This window comes from Grampus griseus, assembly GCF_964374135.1.
Source record: "Grampus griseus genome assembly, chromosome: 10".
Classification (NCBI taxonomy): Eukaryota; Metazoa; Chordata; class Mammalia; order Artiodactyla; family Delphinidae; genus Grampus; species Grampus griseus.
Window position 1 is genome coordinate 88,944,685 of NC_139004.1, and position 20,720 is coordinate 88,965,404.

Genomic DNA, 20,720 nt, shown 5'->3' on the forward strand with positions numbered 1-20,720 from the left:
CGACCGGCAATATTTAAAAGTCCTCTATTTTGGTGTATTCCTGTAACTCTATTTTATTTCAATAACCAGCTCAATGTAATGTCACCAGTATTTAACTCTTTGAACTAAAAATTTCACAAATAAACTCATAAAGGATCAGTTTCGTAAAGACTCCGGCATGACAAAGTGAGCAGAGTTTTGTCCTCTTTCTGAGTCATAAACAGCTCTGTATTTTTTCTCTTGTTCAAGCAGCCTGTTTCATTTGTAATTTCTCCCCACAGTTAAGTATGTGCCAAGATATGTCAGTGTCCCAAAGAGGGGCCTCTCAGCACCTAGATTCAGGCTTACTGGAACCCAGATCCACAGGCATCAGCAGTATTTTGATTTTAAAATTGCTCAGAGAACCCTTTTCAGGGAAACACAAAGAATAGAAAGATTCTATAGTAAATGGAGGGAGGGTTTGTATTTCCTGTGACAGGTCACTGTCATGGCCTGCTACTACCTCTGCTTAGATAACAGGTACATATTTGTTTAATCATCTGTTTTCACTGCTACCTTAACATTTGTCTCTCTCTCTGCACACACACGCACACCCTTCTTTCCTTCTTTTATTCTTCCGTCGTATTTTTTTCTATACCCTAAGTTACCCAACATGCCAGCCCCATGGACTATATTTTTAAGGCACACTAATATTCATTGATGCTTACTTATAGTGGATGTCTCTCTGCATTTTCCAGTGGTATGTGCAATTTTTAAAATGCTCTTATAACATCAATGAAGATGATTCTTTTTATACTTTGTAAAACCAAGCTAGATCAAAGATAAGCAACTCCGCCAGGTGAAAGATAATGAGTGAAGTCTGGAATCCAAATGAACCTTCACATTCCTATTGCCCAACAGTGCTTGGCCCAAAGTGGACCTCAAAACTGCTAGTGGCCAGAGAGAAGGCCACGTTCATAAACTTTTGGTCTGTTCTCATGTCCATTGTATACGTAAGGGTTATATAGGAACCGTATCCATGAGAATTAAGGGCATACTTTTCACATATGAAAAAGGAATGTCAGGAATGGAATTGAATAAGAGGCTATGCAGCATGAGCTTTGGTGTTTTCCAGCCTTGAGTTCAAATCACAGCTCAGTCCCTTACTAGTTAGAAAATATTAGTATCCTTACTTAATTTCATTTTAACCTTAAGTTATCTTCTCGGTAAGGTAGAGATATTAATATTCATAGAATTGTTGTAAAATGTCACAATGAATGTAAACTTCTTCACAGAGTCTAGTTAAATGAAATAAGTGCTTATTAAATGGTATCAATTAGTATTCAATGGATTCCTTTAAATTTAGAATTAGGATGTTTAGTAATTCACTTGAAATTAATTCAATTTGATAACCTCTTCAGATTTCATGCTTGGAATATCAAAAACTCAATTTTACTAACACCTCAATTTTTAATCAGTTTCTTGACTAACATATAGATAGCAAATATTAGAACATGATTGTGGAGTTGGAGGTCAGCTCATGAGATTTAGCTTCTGAGAGGATTACCAAGTGCCACATTGGGGTAAAGTATATCTGCCTTTAATATTGTCCTTAAGAGTAAGGATTATATGTTTTGAAACAATTATAAAGAAACAGACATTTTCCAAGACAGCCACGGTACCAACGTTTGAGCTTTATATTGTTTTGTTTTGTTTTCTAACATCTTTATTGGAGTATAATTGCTTTACAATGTTGTGTTAGTTTCTGCTGTATAACAAAGTGAATCAGCTACATGTATACATATATCCCCATATCCCTTTCCTCTTGCATCTCCCTCCCATCCCTCTAGGTGGTCACAAAGCACCAAGCTGATCTCCCTGTGCTTTGCACCTGCTTCCCACTAGCTATCTATTTTACATTTGGTAGTGTATATATGGCAGTGCTACTCTCTCACTTTGTCCCAGATTACCCTTCCCCCTCCCCATGTCCTCAAGTCCATTTTCTACGTCTGCATCTTTATTCCTGTCCTGCCCCTACGTTCATGAGATCCATTTTTTTTCTTTCAATTCTGTATATATGTGTTAGCATACGGTATTTGTCTTTCTCTTTCTGACTTACTTCACTCTGTATGACCATCCCTAGGTCCGTCCACCCCACTACAAATAACTCAATTTCATTTCTTTTTATGGCTGAGTAATATTCCATTGTATATATGTGCCACATCTTCTTTATCCATTCATCTGTCGATGGACACATAGGTTGCTTCCATGTCTTGACTATTGTAAATAGAGCTGCAATGAAGATTGTGGTACATGAATCTTACTGAATTATGGTTTCTGCGGTGTATATACCTAGTAGTGAGATTGCTCGGTCGTATGGTAGTTCTATTTTTAGCTTTTTGAGTAACCTCCATACTGTCCTACATAGTGGCTGTATCAATTTAGATTCCCACCAACAGTGCAAGAGGGTTCCCTTTTCTCCGCACCCTCTCCAGCATTTATTGTTTGTAGATTCTTTGATGATGGCCATTCTGAGTGGTGTGAGGTGATACCTCATTGTAGTTTTGATTTGCATTTCCCTAATGATTAGTGATGTTGAGCATCCTTTCATGTGTTTGTTGACAATCTGTATATCTTCTTTGGAGAATTGTCTATTTAGGTCTTCTGCCCATTTTTGGATTGGGTTGTTTTTTTGATATTGAGCTGCATGAGCTGCTTGTATATTTTGGAGATTAATCCTTTGTGTGTTGCTTCATTGGCAAATATTTTCTCCCATTCTGAGGGTTCTCTTTTCATCTTGTTTATGGTTTTCTTTGCTGTGCAAAAGCTTTTAAATTTCATTAGGTCCCATTTGTTTATTTTTATTTCCATTTCTCTCGGAGGTGGGTCATAACGGATTTTGCTGTGATTTATGTCATGGACTGTTCTGCCTATGTTTTCCTCTAAGAGTTTCAGAGTGTCTGGCCTTACATTTAGGTCTTTAATACATTTTGAGTTTATTTTGTGTTCGGTGTTGGGAAGTGTTCTAGTTTCATTCTTTTACATGTAGCTGTCCAGTTTTCCCAGCACCACTTATTGAAGAGGCTGTCTTTTCTCCATTGTATATTCTTGCCTCCTTTGTCAAAGATAAGGTGACCATGTGTGCATAGGTTTATCTCTGGGCTTTCTATCCTGTTCCATTGATCTATATTTCTGTTTTTGTGCCAGTACCATACGGTCTTGATTACTGTAGCTTTGTAGTATAGTTTGAAGTTGGAGAGCTTGATTCCTCCAGCTCCATTTTTCTTTCTCAAGATTGCTTTGGCTATTCGGGGTCTTTTGTGTTTCCATACAAATTGTAAAATTTTTTGTTCTAGTTCTGTGAAAAATGCCATTGGTAGTTTGATAGGGATTGCATTGAATCTGTAGATTGCTTTGGGTAGTATAGTCATTTTCACAATGTTGACTCTTCCAATCCAAGAACGTGGTATATCTCTCCATCTGTTTGTATCGTCTTTAATTTCTTTCATCAGTGTCTTATAGTTTTCTGCATACAAGTCTTTTGTTTCCTTAGGTATGTTTATTCCTAGGTATTTTATTTTTATTCCTAGGTATTTTATTCATATTATTGATATTACTAATTTACTTTCCAAATATGACTCACTGTAACTCATTCAACAAATACGTATTGAGTACCTACTGTACGCAGGCTCCCTTCTGGGCTCTGGAGTTACTTGAATGAAACAAAACAAGCAAAGCCTCCATGTTCATGGTGCTTATGTTCGTGTTCCACACCTTCATGTTGTTAGTTCATCTATGCATGGGCTTTACCATTTAACCTCAGATTTGACTTAATAATAAACAAGGTAATAGAAAATTAATTGATTTCCTCTTTATGGTATTTTGATCACATGTCCAGAAGCACCAGACAATTTATATTATTTTCAATATCCCGAGGCATTTGCTTGCTTACACTCTTGGGAAATTGCTATTAATATAATACTTCTACCCAGGTGCCCTGGCTTGGAAGGAATGAAAATAGTAATGACATATGATGTTAGGAAATAACAGTGTGACAAACATTGCATGAGGATTTAACTATCAGTGTTGACCAATTTGGTTGATTAAATTGCAGGCACTTGAGAGCAAAGTAAGCTGTGTTCTATAGCTCTAACTAGTATCTTTATTTTGTAAAAACAGATGCTACAAAACTTAGAGTTTCTCCTAAGAATCCTCGTGTCCCCAGATCACACACACTTGAATTACATTGTGAGAGCAAATGTGACTCACATTTGAAATACAGTTTAAAATTATCCTGGAGTAAAGATGGTGAAGCCTTTGAAATTAATGGCACAGAGGATGGCAGGTATGTAAACTATTTTTTTTAATCTTTATTGGAGTATAATTGCTTTACAGTGTTGTGTTAGTTTCTGCTGTACAACAAAGTGAATCAGCTAAATGTATACATTTATCCCCATATCCCCTCCCTTTTGAGCCTACCTCCCACCCCCCAATCCCCCCCCCAGGTCATTACAAAACCTTGAGTTGATCTCCCTGTGCTATGCAGCAGCTTCCCGCTAGATATCTATTTTACATTTGGTACTATATATATGTCATTGCTACTCTCTCACTTCGTCCCAGCTTCCCCTTCTCCCCCTGTGTCCTCAAGTCCGTTCTTTATGACTTCATCTTTACTCCTGCCCTACCGCTAAGTTCATCAGTACCATTTTTTTAGACTCCGTATATATGCCTTAGCATACGGTATTTGTTTTTCTCTTTCTGACTTACTTCACTCTGTGTGACAGACTCTAGGTCCATCCACCTCACTTCAAATAACTCAATTTCGTTGCTTTTTATGGCTGAATAATATTCCATTGTATATATGTGCCACATCTTCTTTATCCATTCATCTGTCAATGGACACATAGGTTGCTTCCATGTCTTGGCTATTGTATATAGTGCCACAGTGAACATTGTGGTACATGTCTCTTTTTGAATTATGGTTTTCTCAGGGTATATGCCCAGTAGTGGGATTGCTGGGTCATATGGTAGTTCTACTTGTAGTTTTTTAAGGAACCTCCATACTGTTCTCCATAGTGGCTGTATCCATTTACATTCCCACCAACAGTGCAAGAGGGTTCCCTTTTCTCCACACCCTCTCCAGGATTTATTGTTTGTAAATTCTTTGATGATGGCCATTCTGACCGATGTGAGGTGATACCTCATTGTGTTTTTGATTTGCATTTCTCTAATGATTAGTGATGTTGAGCATCCTTTCATGTGTTTGTTGGAAATTAGTATGTCTTTAAAGAAAATTACAGGCCAGTATCACTGATGAACATAGATGCAAAACTCCTCAACAAAATACTAGCAAACAGAATCCAACAACACATTAAAAGGATCATACACCATGATCAGGTGGGGTTTATCCCAGGAATGCCAGGATTCTTCAGTATACACAAAGCAATCAATATGATACACCATATTAACAAATTGAAGGATAAATACCATATGATAATCTCAATAGATGCAGAAAAAGAATTTAACAAAACACAACACCTATTTATGGTAAACTATTATAGTATCTCATAATATTTGCTTGGGATTAAACCTTGCATTTGAAAGAAAAATAGTTGTAAAAGTATACACACTGAATTAAAATATAAAAACTGCTTATGACATTCAGTCTTTAAGGCAGTATTTAAAAGGTCAAACAGTGTACTTGTTTCACTTCCACACGTTTCTCTCCTCATTTTTGCTACCGATTTTTCATGTAACGTGTACCATCCTGTGAGTGCAGGCAACAGAAACAGCTCCTGTTATTTGAGGAATATTTATTGCATGGGCTTGGGTGCTCACAAAACCGTTGGAAAGAGTGGAGGAGATAGGTCTGTGGGTGCTGCTTACTAAGCTTTTGGGTTCTCAGTGATGTGGCATTGCAGCTGCAATTCACGTCGGGAAATTGCTGCTGTCTTCACTGCCCCCACTCACCCCACTGGTTCTCCTGGTGAGTCCAGCACTGCCAGCTCTTGTATCTGCCAGAGTCACTGTCAGCTCACAAGGCCCCAGAGGAGCTGGTGCCCATTTCTCTTCTACCTCCCAATCTCATAGGAATTTATCTCATGGGTAGAAGCTAGATCATATCTCAGATCCTTCCCATTGGTAATTATTGACAAGTATATTTTTGAGCCTTCCAGCTTCTTTGTAAAGAATATGTAAAAGTGTAGAAGAGAGAATGTAGAGTAAGTGTGACTAGACGCTGACTAGCACTATATTTAAACACTGTTGAGTGTATCAAAGGAAGAGAAAACAGTCAATATTTAGTGAATGCGTGTGCTGTCTTTTGGAAGCAGAGGACATTCCCCTTCCTTTTGCATTGTTGCTGAGTTAGGGGTTAAAACTTGACTATCCTTGTTCCAAATCTCACCCGCCGTCTTGTTAGTCATCATTCTGAAAAACTAAATCTGAAGATCTTTAGACAAGACTTGCATTCCTTAGGCGAGATGGTGGCAGTGTCATCATTAAGAGCATGGCCACTGGAACCCAGGGGCTTGGGATTGAATCCCAACTTTGTCACTTATTGGGTCTGTGACCTTAGATCAGCTGACTGACTTTTCTGTGCCTTAGTTGTATATTCTATAACATAGTTTAGTTCAAAAAAATGGTTTAAGGTCACTTCATCATAGGGTTATTAGGAGTGAACACCAAGCACTTATAATATACTCAGTACTCAGTCCAGTTTAGCGGTGATGATTCATTCTCCTCATTTCTCTGGTAGTCTTGTCTCATTTCTATTACCTGCTTGGTCTTTTTTGGTATTTGTGGGTGTGTGTGCCGCTTTTATATAAAGGCATTGATTGGTTTCACCCTGGGTACTTAATTTATTCCATCTCATCCCTCCTCTGTATTTTATGTTTGTGGAAAGGCAGCATATGTACTGCAACCAGTTGTCAGTGACACAAAAGGAGAATAATTGTTGCTACCTAACAGGCTACACGTTGCAACAGAGATCTTCAGCCTTTGGTTAGGTGTGAGTTGATCTGTCAACTGCTCAGATCCCCCCCAGATTCTCCCTGTTTTGTCAACCATGCAGTTATTTGGGGTCTTCCGTATAACCTCTGGGTTACAGCCAAGAAGGGAATCAGACTCACGCCTGGTTGGTAATGCGACGTGCATATTTAGGCCCTGAATCCAGACTCTCCAACCAGCCTCTTTGTGTGACTCAGTTTTATAGCTTCTGCAGGACGCTGGGGCTGAACCCAATTGATCCTCTGGCTCTCTGAGTCACCTAAGTAGTGCAGACATTCTTCTAGTTTTCCTTAAGACAGAAGTGATATTTGGGGTGGGCTGGGCTGGGAATGACTGTTGCAGGCTGGTCTTGACTAGAACCAGGAGCAGACATGGAATTGTAGCAGGGAGTTGAGATCACAGGTATCTGCTAAACTTCTGTAGAACCATTAGTAAGCTCCCATTTCTCACCTTCTGCCGGGACACCTTCTCCTTATCACTAGGCTGGGAACCAGAAGCTTTTACCTAGAAAGTGCTTAGATTTCTGACCCAAAGGCACATAGAGGAAAATGAGAAGTAAAATACCTTCTTCTCTCCCCTTTTGTCCCCTGTTACGTACAGGGGTATGATAAGTATTGGAAACTGCTACCCTGGACCATTATACCTGCTGGGTGCCTCACGTTATGTTAGTGCCTCCCATACATGCTTTCCCTCTATTGTGCTCACAGTAAACCTATTAGGAAGGCTGAAATGACCTCAAGGAATTGTCTGTGGATTTCTAACCTGCAGGTGGCTCTAGACAGCACAATATTGTTATGAAAAATGAAATGGAGTGTGGATATGCTATCAAACCACTTTTAAAATTTAGACTGTCCTCAACAAATGTAACGGGGACTGTTCATGACCATAGACAGAGTGAACGACCCAGTCCTGAAGGAGGAGGGATGGCAGAGGGAAATGGGATGTGTCCACGTGTCCATGAATAGGAGGTGAGAGGGAAAAGGTGTCAAAAGCACAAGTGCGAGGGCTTTATCTTGGCATCAAGGAAGGGCTTCTTTTTCCCCTCAGAAATGGCAGCAGATGAATGGGGTAGGACTCAGGGGTGGGGGATAAGGATGCAGAGGTTATAAGGCATTAGATTAGGCAGAGATTATAAGGATAGAGAAGGGTCTCTTCCTAAGAAAAGAGGAACTAAGGTAATTTGTTCAAGCAGAAAGGCAGGAGGAATGGGAGTTGAGGGCATTAAGAAATGTGATTAGTTACAAGCCAACAATGAATTAAATCAATTTGATTAATATTATTAGTAACACTCTTTGAGCACATAGTAAGCCAGGCTGTATACACAAATCACTTTATGTGTTTTCCCTCATTTACTTCTCCTGGAAAGAAAGAAAATATTGTTATCCCCATTTCTTAAATAAGGTGAATTAGGCTCCAAGTTTTGTGCAAGATTATACAAGTCATAGTTGGTGAAACCGAGCCTCAAACACAGGTCTCCAAAGAAAGCAACATTTTTAATATTGCCTGGAGTGAAATTTGTTACAAGATGGAATGGAGCAAGAAAACACTGGAGGTTAACATGGTTTGGGGACTAGCGATCTGGATATTTCAGATGAAGGGGGTGAGAGGTTGTAGAATGATGGCAAAGGGGGGTAGTTAAGCAGGTAAAAACAGGGGGAAAGACTGAGAGGAACAGAGATGAAGAAGAAGCCAGAGAACAGGTTCTATGCAGAGTAGAAACCATTTTTAAAATGTATAATGTGCTTAACAAGGATTTCTTCAAGCAGAATACAGTTGACCTATGATGGAAACATAGTGTAAGACAGAAAATAAAGAGTGTGGTCTTAGGCACTGAGAATTTGGAGCTGTTTGTTACTTCAGCACAGCAGAGTGTATCCTTGCTAACACAAATAGTTGTCAGATTTTGATGTGAGCCAGAAGTACCTAGGTATCATGTTCAAATGCAGTGGCCCTTGTCCTATTCCCAAAAGTTCTGATTTGGAAACTGGACTGAGCCCAACAAAGGAAATTTTTAATAACCTCCCTGTGTACATCATACCTCCCAGATTTCAAGGACCAGGGGGTCATTCTACCTTGATTAAAATGAGGTACATTTGTGAGTTTTAAAAGACAGTGCATTACAGAAAAGTTGCCCTTAAGTTGCCCTTTCTTTCTGGCATGAAGCAGTCCCACACCGGGGTACAAATCTTGGCAAGAAGATGTGCAGGGCACACACAGCCCTCTTGAAGAGGTTATTAAATTGTATTTCTTCATCTAAGAAGGTAAACTTTGCAAAATTGTCAGTGTATGTAATATTCTGATATTTGTACCAAATGGACACATAACTAACATGAACTGAGAAACTATGTCAAAGCTTTATCATTAGAATTATAGTGAGATTCTTGCCTAGCAATAGCAAGTAGTATTGATTGCAAATCATTCAGTGATTGGTGGAGGGGTAAGGGGCCGACTTTGTCTATAATCAAAGGGCAGAACCATGTTTGACTTTATTACAGTTTTAATTGGTTTTCTATAACTCGAACTTTTCAGCAGCCTATATGAGTTTTATGTTAAGAAACTAAATTACTTACGATTTTCCCTCCCTCCCCACAAGGAAGACATTGTTTATTTCAATTAAATAGCTCACTGCTGTGAATATATCTCAGATTTAATGGAACTTTATTTTTTAAAAAAATCCTTGAATAGTTATGCTAACAATACATAGGGTAAAGGTGTAATTCATTTTTTAAAAATTCATATAGTAAACTCAATTACAAATTGGCAAAAAGAGAACAAATAATAAAAAGCCAAATGATTTGCAAAAAGAAGCACTAGTCTGCCATCTACTGTTCAGATAAGTCACAGAGTTCACTTTTTATCCCATCTTAAAGTGCATTCAGTGTGGGAGGTGGAAGGATGGAGAAAAGAGAAAGTTGTCAAAAATAGAGATTGCCAGACTTCATCTCAGATATTGTGGTTCTGCAGAACTGGGGTGTGATTCAGGAATCTGCCTTTGTAAGAAGCACCCAAGTTGATCCTATGTAGGTGGTTCCCTAAACATACCTTAAGAATGACTCACATTTATCTTAGCTATTGTGAGGTATGGTACACTCTTCAGACACACCAGGCAAGATGGTTCCATCACTGACCCATGAATCACAGATGGTTGGATTTGGTAATTTAAAAACCAACCAACCAACCAACCTGATCCCTTTCATGGCTTGTAGACATTTGTGTGTGCTTGAATAATACTTTCCAGTTTTCAAGTATGGCATTCTCTAATAAAATTTACATTATGGGACAAGTTTTTTTTTTTTTAATTCTTCCTTAAATGGCTTTCTATTGGGAATATTTAGTTTTGAAAGGATTACTTTTCTATTGTTTCTGTTTGTTTCATCCTCATCATAGACTCACTTTTTTCCTGGTAGGATAATTATTGATGGAGCTAATTTGACTATATCTAATGTCACCGTAGAAGACCAAGGTGTATACTCGTGTTCAGCTCACACTGCTCTAGATAGCACTGCTGCTATGACTCAAGTAACTGTCCTTGGTAAGTGCACTAACGAATAAAGAAATCTTTGTTCAGTTCTTTTCCATTACCGATTAAATTCCACTCTTCTTAGGCAATTAAACCAATGATTATTTAAGCCCGTACACATTTATTGTTAATTTGAAATTTTCAATTAAAGAGTGACCCTACTTTCGAATGCTTTCGCCTCTTCTGGTTCTAAAGAAGTTAATTGATGCTTAACTTCTTTTCTCTACTTGGGTAATGTTGCCAGAAGCGGTGGGAGGGAGGGAGGTGATGCTATCAGCAGAAAGAAAACTGAAGCATGCTTGAGTTCCCAGGACCCTTGAGCTACACTTTCCTAGTGCACAGAGAAATGTGGCTAAGGAATGGAGACGGGCTAGCATGGAGGGGTCAGGGTAGGGGCCCAGTGGTGATTAAACACTGGCCCTGCCCTAAACCAGTGGCCTAGACTGAGCTCAGCTCCCAGGGTCCCAGGAACGGGGTGGGGAGGAGGGAGGGACTTCAAGGGTTCTTCTGCAAAGAAAGGCCTCTGATTTTTTTAAATAATAATGCTAATTAGAAAACAATGTGCACACCTCACTGGTGTAATCAATGCAATTACCCCTGCAGTTACCCATGTTGCTAGCTCTTAGACCGTCTGTTGGATAGCTCTCCTAGTTTCCCTTCCAGATTCACCGTCCACCAGCTCTCTGAATCTGGAAACCTGACCTGTGTGGACACCAACCAACCACCTACCCTCAAGCTTTCATTCGGTTCAGCCACCGGGGAGCCCTGGCAGCAGAGGCAGTGGGGGGAGACAGTGTTTTTTCTGGATAATCCCTCCCTGCAGGCTGGCTGTGTGTGTCCCTCTGCCAAAGTCACTGATTCTCTCAGAGGCTTTGTCCACACAGCTCTCTCTGATGGGATTCCAGTAACTGCCCTGCCCACCCCTCACCCCCCACCCTGGATATCCCACTCACATCTTCTGAAAGAGTCTCGATTAGAATCTCTTTGAAGTACCCTAACTTGTGTGAACTGTTTACTCTCTGCTGTGCTGGGACCCTGACTGATAAAGACATTTTTACAGTTTTCTCTCATAGTTCTGTTTCAGTGGGCACCATTTAGTTTTCCTTGAGTTTGCTGATAGTTCTTAGAAGAGGTTTGATTTGGCCTAAACACCTTTACCATATGTCTAGATTAATCCTGGTTATTAACAGGTATTTGTATCTTTAGTGCTTTGGTTGCTGGGATTCACAGGTAGGTTGCCTACCATGGGTACAGACTGAGAGGAAAGAATTCAGTCTCTTTTGAGGTAGGCTGGTGAAAAATGAGTAAATAGGCAGGTTCTCTCCTAGTGAAGCAAATGGCCACTATATTTTAAGTGAGATAAATGACCACCATCTTTCAAGCGAAGCAAATGGCCACCATGTTGGGTTTTCAAAAAAAAAAAAAAAAAATGTAGTTCCCAGGTGGTAGGTGGTATGGACTTGGTTCAAAAGAATGAAACCTTTAGGTGATACGTTTCAGCTACCTCAGGGGCAGAAAGGTTCAATCCTTAGTAATCATTCCAGTAGTAATTCTCCAGACAAAATAGTTGAACCTAAGGTAAACTGGAGTCTATCCCAGGCATGACAATTTTAAGTGTCAATGTCAGGATCCATGGCCTTTGCCCCCAAGTATTTTGAGCAACGGCAAGGAGACTGGGGTCCCTACCACTTGGTACATGCCATCTAAATTTTCTTGTGAAATTTAATACATCTGTCTTGTAATGAGGCTGCCATCTTCTAGAACTGTTCAATTTTGATCATTTTAAATAAAGAGTGGCTAGGATTACATGTACTATTTACTTATGAGGTAATTACCAAATGTTTTCAGAATGAAAAGAAAATAATAAAAAACAATCTATGAGATAGGCTGCATTTTCTTAACCACTTCTTGGCATTTACATTCTAATTTTCAGGCCAGCCTCTGATTTTAAGAAGCATAGCCCCATAACTGACAGTAACAAATGACAAATCCACGTATAATTTCTCAAAGACTCTTTTTCCTGGAAAATAGTGTTTTAAAGTATATGCTTGACCCATTTTAAACAGAAGTTACTTTCAGAAGCCTTGCCAGAAACATCCTTTAAGAGCATCATTCATTTAGGTCTCAATTGCAGTCCATCAATCGTAGCTCCATGTGATTCTCGGAAAGAGCAGATTTTAATGTCAGACACAACAGGCTGCACTGGTTGGTTCAGAAAATGTCAGAAATGAGTGGCCTTAGTAAGTGCTGAAGAGGAGCCTAAGTTCTCCGAGCTCAGAGATCCTCAAGCCTGTTAAGGAAATAAATTCTTATTTAAGGCTCCACAGTGTGGACGCAGTCACTGACCACATTTTTAAAATAAACACATTCTCCTCTGAATTGAAAACAATTTTTTTGTCAGTATAAACTTCCAACAATTGTCAAATACTCAGCAGGAGCAATGGATGTTGCTTCCCACTTGGAGAAAGAAGAGCCCATAAGAAGGCCCCATTAGATGCTACTTTCATTGTCTCCTCTGAGAAAAGATGAATGTCCTTGAATACATGGGAGAATTGAAACCAAAGTTTGGAAGTTAGGATCATTAGGGATCACATTTTTTTTTACTGTTCCTTTTATTTTTAAAGTACCAGAAATTTCCAAGTACTTTAACACTTAAAATTTGTCATCGCCTACTCAATTTTCTAGTCTCTGTCACAACATTCAGTACCATATCTTCCTCTTCCAGTATAAACGCCCTTCCTATTCTTCAGAACTCCAGGCCAACAGAGTATAAAAGTTGCTATAAGGTACTGATAACTCACTATTACAAATTAATAAAAATCCAAACCATGTAGAAAAGAAAGCCTGAGTTCATGTTCTCTTATTTTCCTGTCGTCATAGGGCCTACATTTATTGCTCTAATATGATAATTAGATGCATGGTTGAAGTGATAATATATTTTTCACTTAATTATTTAGTCACAAAACATTTATGTGCAAGGCATTGTGGGTGGTGCAAAAATTAATAAAATATGGTTCCTACTCTGGAAGATCCGTTTAGTCGCATACAGGAGATGAACCAGGCATATAAAGAAGCATATGAGCTGGAAGATACTGGTCTCCTTGATCAAGTTCATGTTTCTCAAAATTCATTGTTCATGAGATCTACCAGGACATTTGTTTAGAAATGCAGACTCCTGGGCCCAGCTCTTTCAGTAAGCCAGAGAAATAGGGCCCAGAAATCTTCATCATTAATAACTACTCCTAAAAAAAAAATTCTGATGCCGATGGTCAAAGATGGCCCCTTGAGAACTGGAAATCACCATAGAGTGAGGTAAATACAGTAGGGAAGGAATGTACAGATGTGAAGGAAGCTGCATTTGTTTTTTGGGTTTTTTTTTTTTAACATCTTTATTGGAGTATAATTGCTTTACAATGGTGTGTTAGTTTCTGCTTTATAACAAAGCAAATCAGCTATACATATACATATATCCCCATATCTCCTCTCTCTTGCATCTCCCTCCCACCCTTCCTTCCATTTGAAATAGAACCAGAAGGATTGGTGAGATTTGGCAGTTCAGAGTGGAGACAGGGGCCCCGAGGGGAAGGGGGCTTGCAATGTGCCTGAGTGAGGAAGTGGGATCGACAAAGGCAATAATCTGCCTTCTCCTCACCGTCATTTTTCATTATTAATCAGATGTTCCGGATCCGCCAGAAAACCTTCACTTGTCTGAAAGACAGAACAGAAGTGTTCGGCTGACATGGGAGGCTGGAGATGATCACAACAGCAATATTAGCGGTAGGGAAGACTTGGGATAACTGTAGTTTCCAGAGTTAAAATTAATATTAAAGCCATTAATACCACCAAGGGTGGATTATCCTTAGAACATCCTTTAAAATGTTTAATATTGTATATAAATCTTAGTATAACTTAAACATTCTCAATCCATTCTAATGTGTTTTTCTATGTTCCTACTGCCAGAGTATATTATAGAATTTGAAGGAAACAGAGAGGAACCTGGAAGGTGGGAAGAATTGACTAGAGTCCAAGGAGAGGAAACAACAGTCATGTTATCTTTGGCTCCATATGTGAGATACCAGTTCAGGGTCATAGCCGTGAATGAAGTAGGGAGAAGCCAGCCTAGCCAGCCATCAGACCATCATGAAACACCCCCAGCAGGTATGTAAGTTCACACCTCAACTTCCTAACAAGTTTTAGTCTGTCGCATCTTTGAACAAATGTGGTGGGGGAGGGAAAGGATTGATAACCTGGTGTAGGAGTTTAGATTTCTCCCAGTAGAGAGCTTGAATAGTTCTGTAAACTTAACAGCACACAATTTAAAGTACATCAGTCTCAAAAGTCGTATGTAAATGTTTGATAGATAGCAGGATATTACAAGGAGGTACATGAACAAGCATTACTCTGAGTAATTTCTGATAGCTAAGTATTGTGTTAAAATCAGGTACCATAAAGTAAGTTCTACATTGAAGTTCAGTATATAGGGAGAAAGTCAACTTTCTCTCTTTATTTTTCTCCTCATTTCAACTTCCTGAAATAAAACATTTGACATGTTATAGGCAGCTTGTTAAATTTTCATTGCATCTAGTGTCATTAATTTTATCCATTTAGTGTATTTTTGTATCTCAATAGCTAAACGAATATCTAATACCTATCTAAATTCCCAAGATGCTTTTTAAAAAAATTCTCAAGAATGAGCATGCTGTAGTAGTGTATACAGAATTCAAACTATAATATTGTAAGAATGAGACTTACATAATGTTATAAACCAAAAAGATAATGACAGCGCTGACATTTGTATTACTGAATTGGGATTGGTTATCAATGTGGTCATAGCCTGGTTTTTTTTCCTCTGGCTGAAATAAATATGCTAGGATAGAATTCCCTTTTAGGATTGAGAAAAATCAAGGGGAGATAATAACTGAATCAGGTACTTGTATGATTTTAGTGTAAATTCATCTTGGCACTAAACTCCATACTTAGCCCTTTTTTATAAAATGGATCCATCTGAATATATTTCATGGGCACGTTAACTGCTGTTTCCTATTTGATGCCCCTAAAACTTGGCTGTTGATATTAATACATGATCTTTAATTTTATTCACTTAGAGACAAATATTCACAGCAAAATTTCTAACAATAATTCTAGTAGAAAAAGTAAAGCAGATTTAAAACTAAAAATGTATATTTAAATAGTGGGTTTAGATTTTTAAAACCAGGTTTAAAATTTAAAGAGCAGGGTTAAAATGAAGACAGGTAAAGAAAACCTTCCACTCTCCATTGAATAATCACTATATCACTCCATGAACACGATTTTACTCCCTGAAGTAAAATATATATTTCAAAGCTGCCTTATGTGAGGTGACAGATGTGTTAACTAACATTATTGTGGTGATCATTTCACAATATACACATATAAATATTATATATATATGTGATATATATACATTCTAAAATCATTATGTTGTACATCTTAACATAGTGTTAACTTACACAATGTTATGTGCCAATTATATCTCAGTACAGCTGGGGAAAAAAGAAAACTGCCGTAAGTCTTTTTTCAAACTGGGCCAGATAGAAATAAACAAATATAATCAAAGTTTTTAAAAATCTGTTTTTTGTGGGAGGAGGGATGATAATGATGATTTATCTATGGACCATACAGTGGGAAAAAGTAATTTTAATACTTGTAATTTTTCAGCTCCAGACAAGAATCCACAAAACATAAGGGTTCAAGCTTCTCAACCCAAGGAAATGATTATCAAATGGGAGGTGAGAATTCTTTCTGTGTTATTTATTACCTTTGTGTGTTTTTCCTTTTTTTAGGTCCGCATGCTAAGTATAATGATAGAATAATATCTTTTAAGAACAAAGGGCTAAGATTTGTATATTTTATAAAAATATTTTATTTGTATATTTTAAAGATCATCATGATTAGAATGTTGTGAAATAGAGTTTAACAGTGGTAGATAATTTAAGAAAGGTTACAAGGTTGATTTCGTTATAATCCATCCCCCAAAGTTTACAATTCCTAATATTTTTATTACCAATATTCTAAATCGTCTCCCATTCAAAGAAATACTGAAAGTCTTTCGGTAAATTTTGGTACATAGGCTAATAAAGATTATTCATATCAAAAGGATGACTCGCAAGGAATAGTCACCACTTACTAAGCACTATTAGGCATTTTGCATACTCATTTCAAATTCTGAGAACAGTGTTGTCAAGAGAGCATCATTAATACTCTGTTCTAGATACAGAAACTGAGGTCCAGGCTGATAAACAGACTGGCCCATCACCACACAACTAGAAATCAACAGAGCTAGGATTTCAACATGAATATCTTTGGATTTCAAACCCTACTCATTTTCTCTTTATATACATCTCTGTTAAAAGTTATTAAAATAGACTTTCCTCCTTGAATTTGGCATAAAATCTTATATCTGCTCAGATGACTTTAATTTTTTTGAATGTCATTTCTAAATTTCTTCTGTAACAGTGGAAAGCTGTTTTCCCCTTTTATTTGACATGTTTGATGAACAAGTATTTTAACTTACTTGAAGGTAGATTCCCATCCAAAGATTCTGATTAATAAGTTTTCCGACATTGAATTCATTGAATTTTACAAACATTTTTGAATGTATGGTGGAATATATTATTTCCACACCTCATTTCAGATGTGATTTTCTGAATAATTTTAGAATGTACAAAGTTTGATTTCCTTTTTTCTTCATCATATATTGGTCTTACATGACAACATTGCCCATACCTGCAAAATATGTAGTCAATAATTTTATGTCAAAACTAACCCTTTATTCCCATTTCAGTGAAATTAAGTTTTACACATTTGAAACAAAAATTGGTAATATACAGAAACTAAATATATTCAAGAATATTATTATTTTCTTGAATATGTGGCCATAAATAGCTGCTACCACATTGTCCTGATGATTATTTAATTTAGAATTTGAAATTATGTTAGTATCTTATTCTTTTAGAGTATCACTTCTTCTTTTAAATTCCATGGAAATTTCTGTAAGAGAGATGATATAACTGATTGATTAGATGACAGTAATAGTGTATCATTACCAGGTCAGATCCTCAAAGAAGTATACCATTTTCCACTAACATTAGCTCCTTAATCCTCACCACTCCTCTGGGAGGGCTACAGTAGCTCCATGGTATCAGCATTACATTCTGTCCAGAGAAGCTGGGACTGTCAGTTTAGTGACCTTATCCAGATGCCATGCCCTGAGTCAGTAATGAAAAGGGGGCAGGAATCTGCAGTCCTTCTTACTGATGATCTTATTCATAAATCACTCTTCTCCCCCGCCCCAAAGATATATAAGACTGATTGCTAATGCTCTCTTCTTGGAAGAATGGGATTATACCATGAAAGTGTTTACAATTTGTCTTTGAAGAGTAAATGACATGTAATTTAGTAATTAATTGACCAGAGGAAGAAAGTACTCAGATTTGGAACTATGTTGACAATTCATAATATATTCCATTGTGTTTCATATCATTTTGAAATGTCAGAGATCTAACAACTATAAGCACAATCAGTGAAGTTTAAGTACATTTACTCATCAGTTACTGTTTTGCATCGATTATCGTGTAAAAAGGAGTTAAATGCCAGATAATTCCCCAAGTTGACAAGCGCACACTGTGAACGTATTACCAGATCCCATCCAAAGACTGACTCACAAAATAATTCCTGTCTACAAGATAATGACCAGAGAGAAGCAATTTGTTTAAAAAAAAAAAAAAAACAAAACTTGCACAAAAGGGTTAAATGGGAACAGACTAGTTGTCCCTAATTTTTGTTTGTTTTATGTTTTCTTTTTAGCATTAAATATGAATAAAAGTAATGTATTATGAGGTCCTTGGTTTATTTATGGCAATTAAAAAGAAGTCTTTGTTCTCCTGGAATGTATAATCTTAGTTGGAGAGACAGACGATAAGCAAATACATGAGAAATAAAACAATACCATTTTGAAAAATTCAGTGGAGGAAAATAATATACAGACTTTTGTATGTAGCTTGTTAATGAATATGCATTTACTCATTGAATGGGTGAACCTTATATTACAGTCAAAAATGAATTTCAGTTTATTTTATTTAGCTCATGTTCTATTATATATGAATTATCTTTATAAATGTGTCACATTAAACATTAAGGATACAAATTTTTTTTTAATGTATTAAATTTGAACTTATGGATAGAACTAGTCTTTTTAGTTAGCATTATCTTCTAAGATTCACTTCTCTTATATTAGGTAGGTCATGACTCACTCACGTGTTTTAAGTGTTAAAAAATGATAATATCCTATCCCTCAAAACAGAAAAAGAGCCCACTGCACCCTGATTGGTTAAATAATTATACCATGATGAGTTTTGCTTGACTTTTCCCTTTGTTCTTAGATGTAAATTGATTTATGTTAAATTTGAACTTCTATAAAATAGCAAATTTCTAATCTCAAAGACTCCAGAAAACAGATGAACAAAAACAAAACAAACAAACAAACAAAAACCCAATTCACTAATGTTCGGGAAATAGGAACTGCTTCAGTTACCTGATTATATGATCAAAGCCAAGTTGTTTCACTCCTAAAGGACCTAGGATTTATTATTTCTACTGCAAGTATAATAAGAAAGCCCACCACCTTTAAAATGAATTTAGGCAGTACAGAAAATCCGTCCAGTTTCTAGATGAGTCATTATAACCTTTGCTTTGTTCATAGATCTCTTTGAAAATACGATAGAAGTATAGTTTTGCTCTAGAAAGTTATACATAGAAAGTTTTCCTAACAGTTTCACGGCTTTTCAGATCCTTTGAAGGGCACTCATGGACCCCATCTAGAGATGCCTAGCCATCAAGTTAAGAACCTCTTTTATAGAGATTCCTTCCTTCCGAGCAGCTTCATGAGCAGAGGGGAGGCTGGTGGTCTTTCCCCACCACTCACCTCCCTGGCTCTGTATTGCTCCTCTGGTCTGTTATCTTTAGTGGGGGCCTATCTGAGAATTTGCTGAGGTTTTGCTGTCCACTGTCTGAAAGCCAAATACAAAGTATTCCTGCAGTTTCTTTGGTGCCTAGGCACCAAGGAGGCTGGCGATTTAGGTAAGATTTTTCTTAAAAGTGTTGCCTCTGGTGGCACAGTTAGTTTTAAGTTTTTCCAGAGAGCTTTATCAAATGTAACTATCTTTCTTGAAGCAAAACATGTGTAAATTGAATAATAGTATTTGTACACATTTATTGTCAGTTGGGACTGAAGGAAATTGTAATTGCAGATTGTAGTATGGAACTAAAATCTTGTGGCCTGATTTATCCGGGCAATGCTAAAGCCTCCAGTGAATTTATATCTATATGAGAGTAGAAAATATCTTGGGGCAAAACTTGGAAAGCAAAACATAAACAATGACTATGAAAATCTCAGAAAGTTTTTGTTTTGATATTTTTTCCTCCTAGCTAATTTAAGTATTCGCCCTGGAATAAGCATAGACTTGAAATTATTTTGCTGATTTAGTGTATACTTTCAACTTAATTCCATCCAATCCGTCTAACAAGTATTTTAGTAAAGTAGACTGAGTCCAGAAGCATTGTGAATTCTGTAAGAACACTATATATGATATTATTGAATCACTTGCATATACAGACAAAACTACTATTTATATAAGTGACCCTTATAAATCTATGACTAAAATCACATTTTTAATGTATTCTGTGTAACTGATTCACTTAAATGAACATTCCCATTTTTATGATATTAAACAGATGGTTTAAATCACATTGATGTTTTTTGAATTAAAGTACTGTTCGATTAAAAACTGGAGTGGAAATAGCCAATTCCTATATGAGAAATTCCTCCATTATATATTTCTATACAGCAAAATAAAGTGGAGGGTGGGAAGCGCTTTCTCGTAAAAGAAATAGAGAATGGGCAAGGAGCTGGGGAAATATTTTATTGTAGAGAGGAGTACATCTTCTGGGTACTAATGTATAAAAATGCATATTATCCAAAAATATTTACTTGCTGTCTCTCTTCTCTTGGAAGGAAGATGGAGGAGGATGGAGGGAGTCAGGTAGAAAGAGTTCTGACTGAAAAGCCATGGAAAAAATCCCATTTACATCCCTGGAATTCATGGCCATGTCCTTTTTATTTCTGCAACTTCTCTGCGAGTGAAAAAAACACCAAAACAGAATATAGAACAAAGTGTAAACAAAAGCTAAAACCCTC

The 20,720-nt window shown here is 37.2% G+C and overlaps 1 protein-coding gene across 1 annotated transcript in view; it reads left to right on the forward strand.

Annotated features, from left to right (window-relative positions):
* CHL1 (cell adhesion molecule L1 like) overlaps positions 1-20,720 on the forward strand; it is a gene marked incomplete at its 3' end in the record, with an annotated part of 133,439 nt that overhangs the window by 98,383 nt on the left and 14,336 nt on the right. Inside the window, exons 14-18 of the mRNA XM_082664751.1 lie at positions 4,138-4,303; positions 10,374-10,498; positions 14,162-14,263; positions 14,447-14,644; positions 16,184-16,254. Of these exons, the coding sequence (XP_082520877.1) occupies positions 4,138-4,303; positions 10,374-10,498; positions 14,162-14,263; positions 14,447-14,644; positions 16,184-16,254 (662 nt within the window). The remainder of the gene's footprint in view (positions 1-4,137; positions 4,304-10,373; positions 10,499-14,161; positions 14,264-14,446; positions 14,645-16,183; positions 16,255-20,720) is intronic.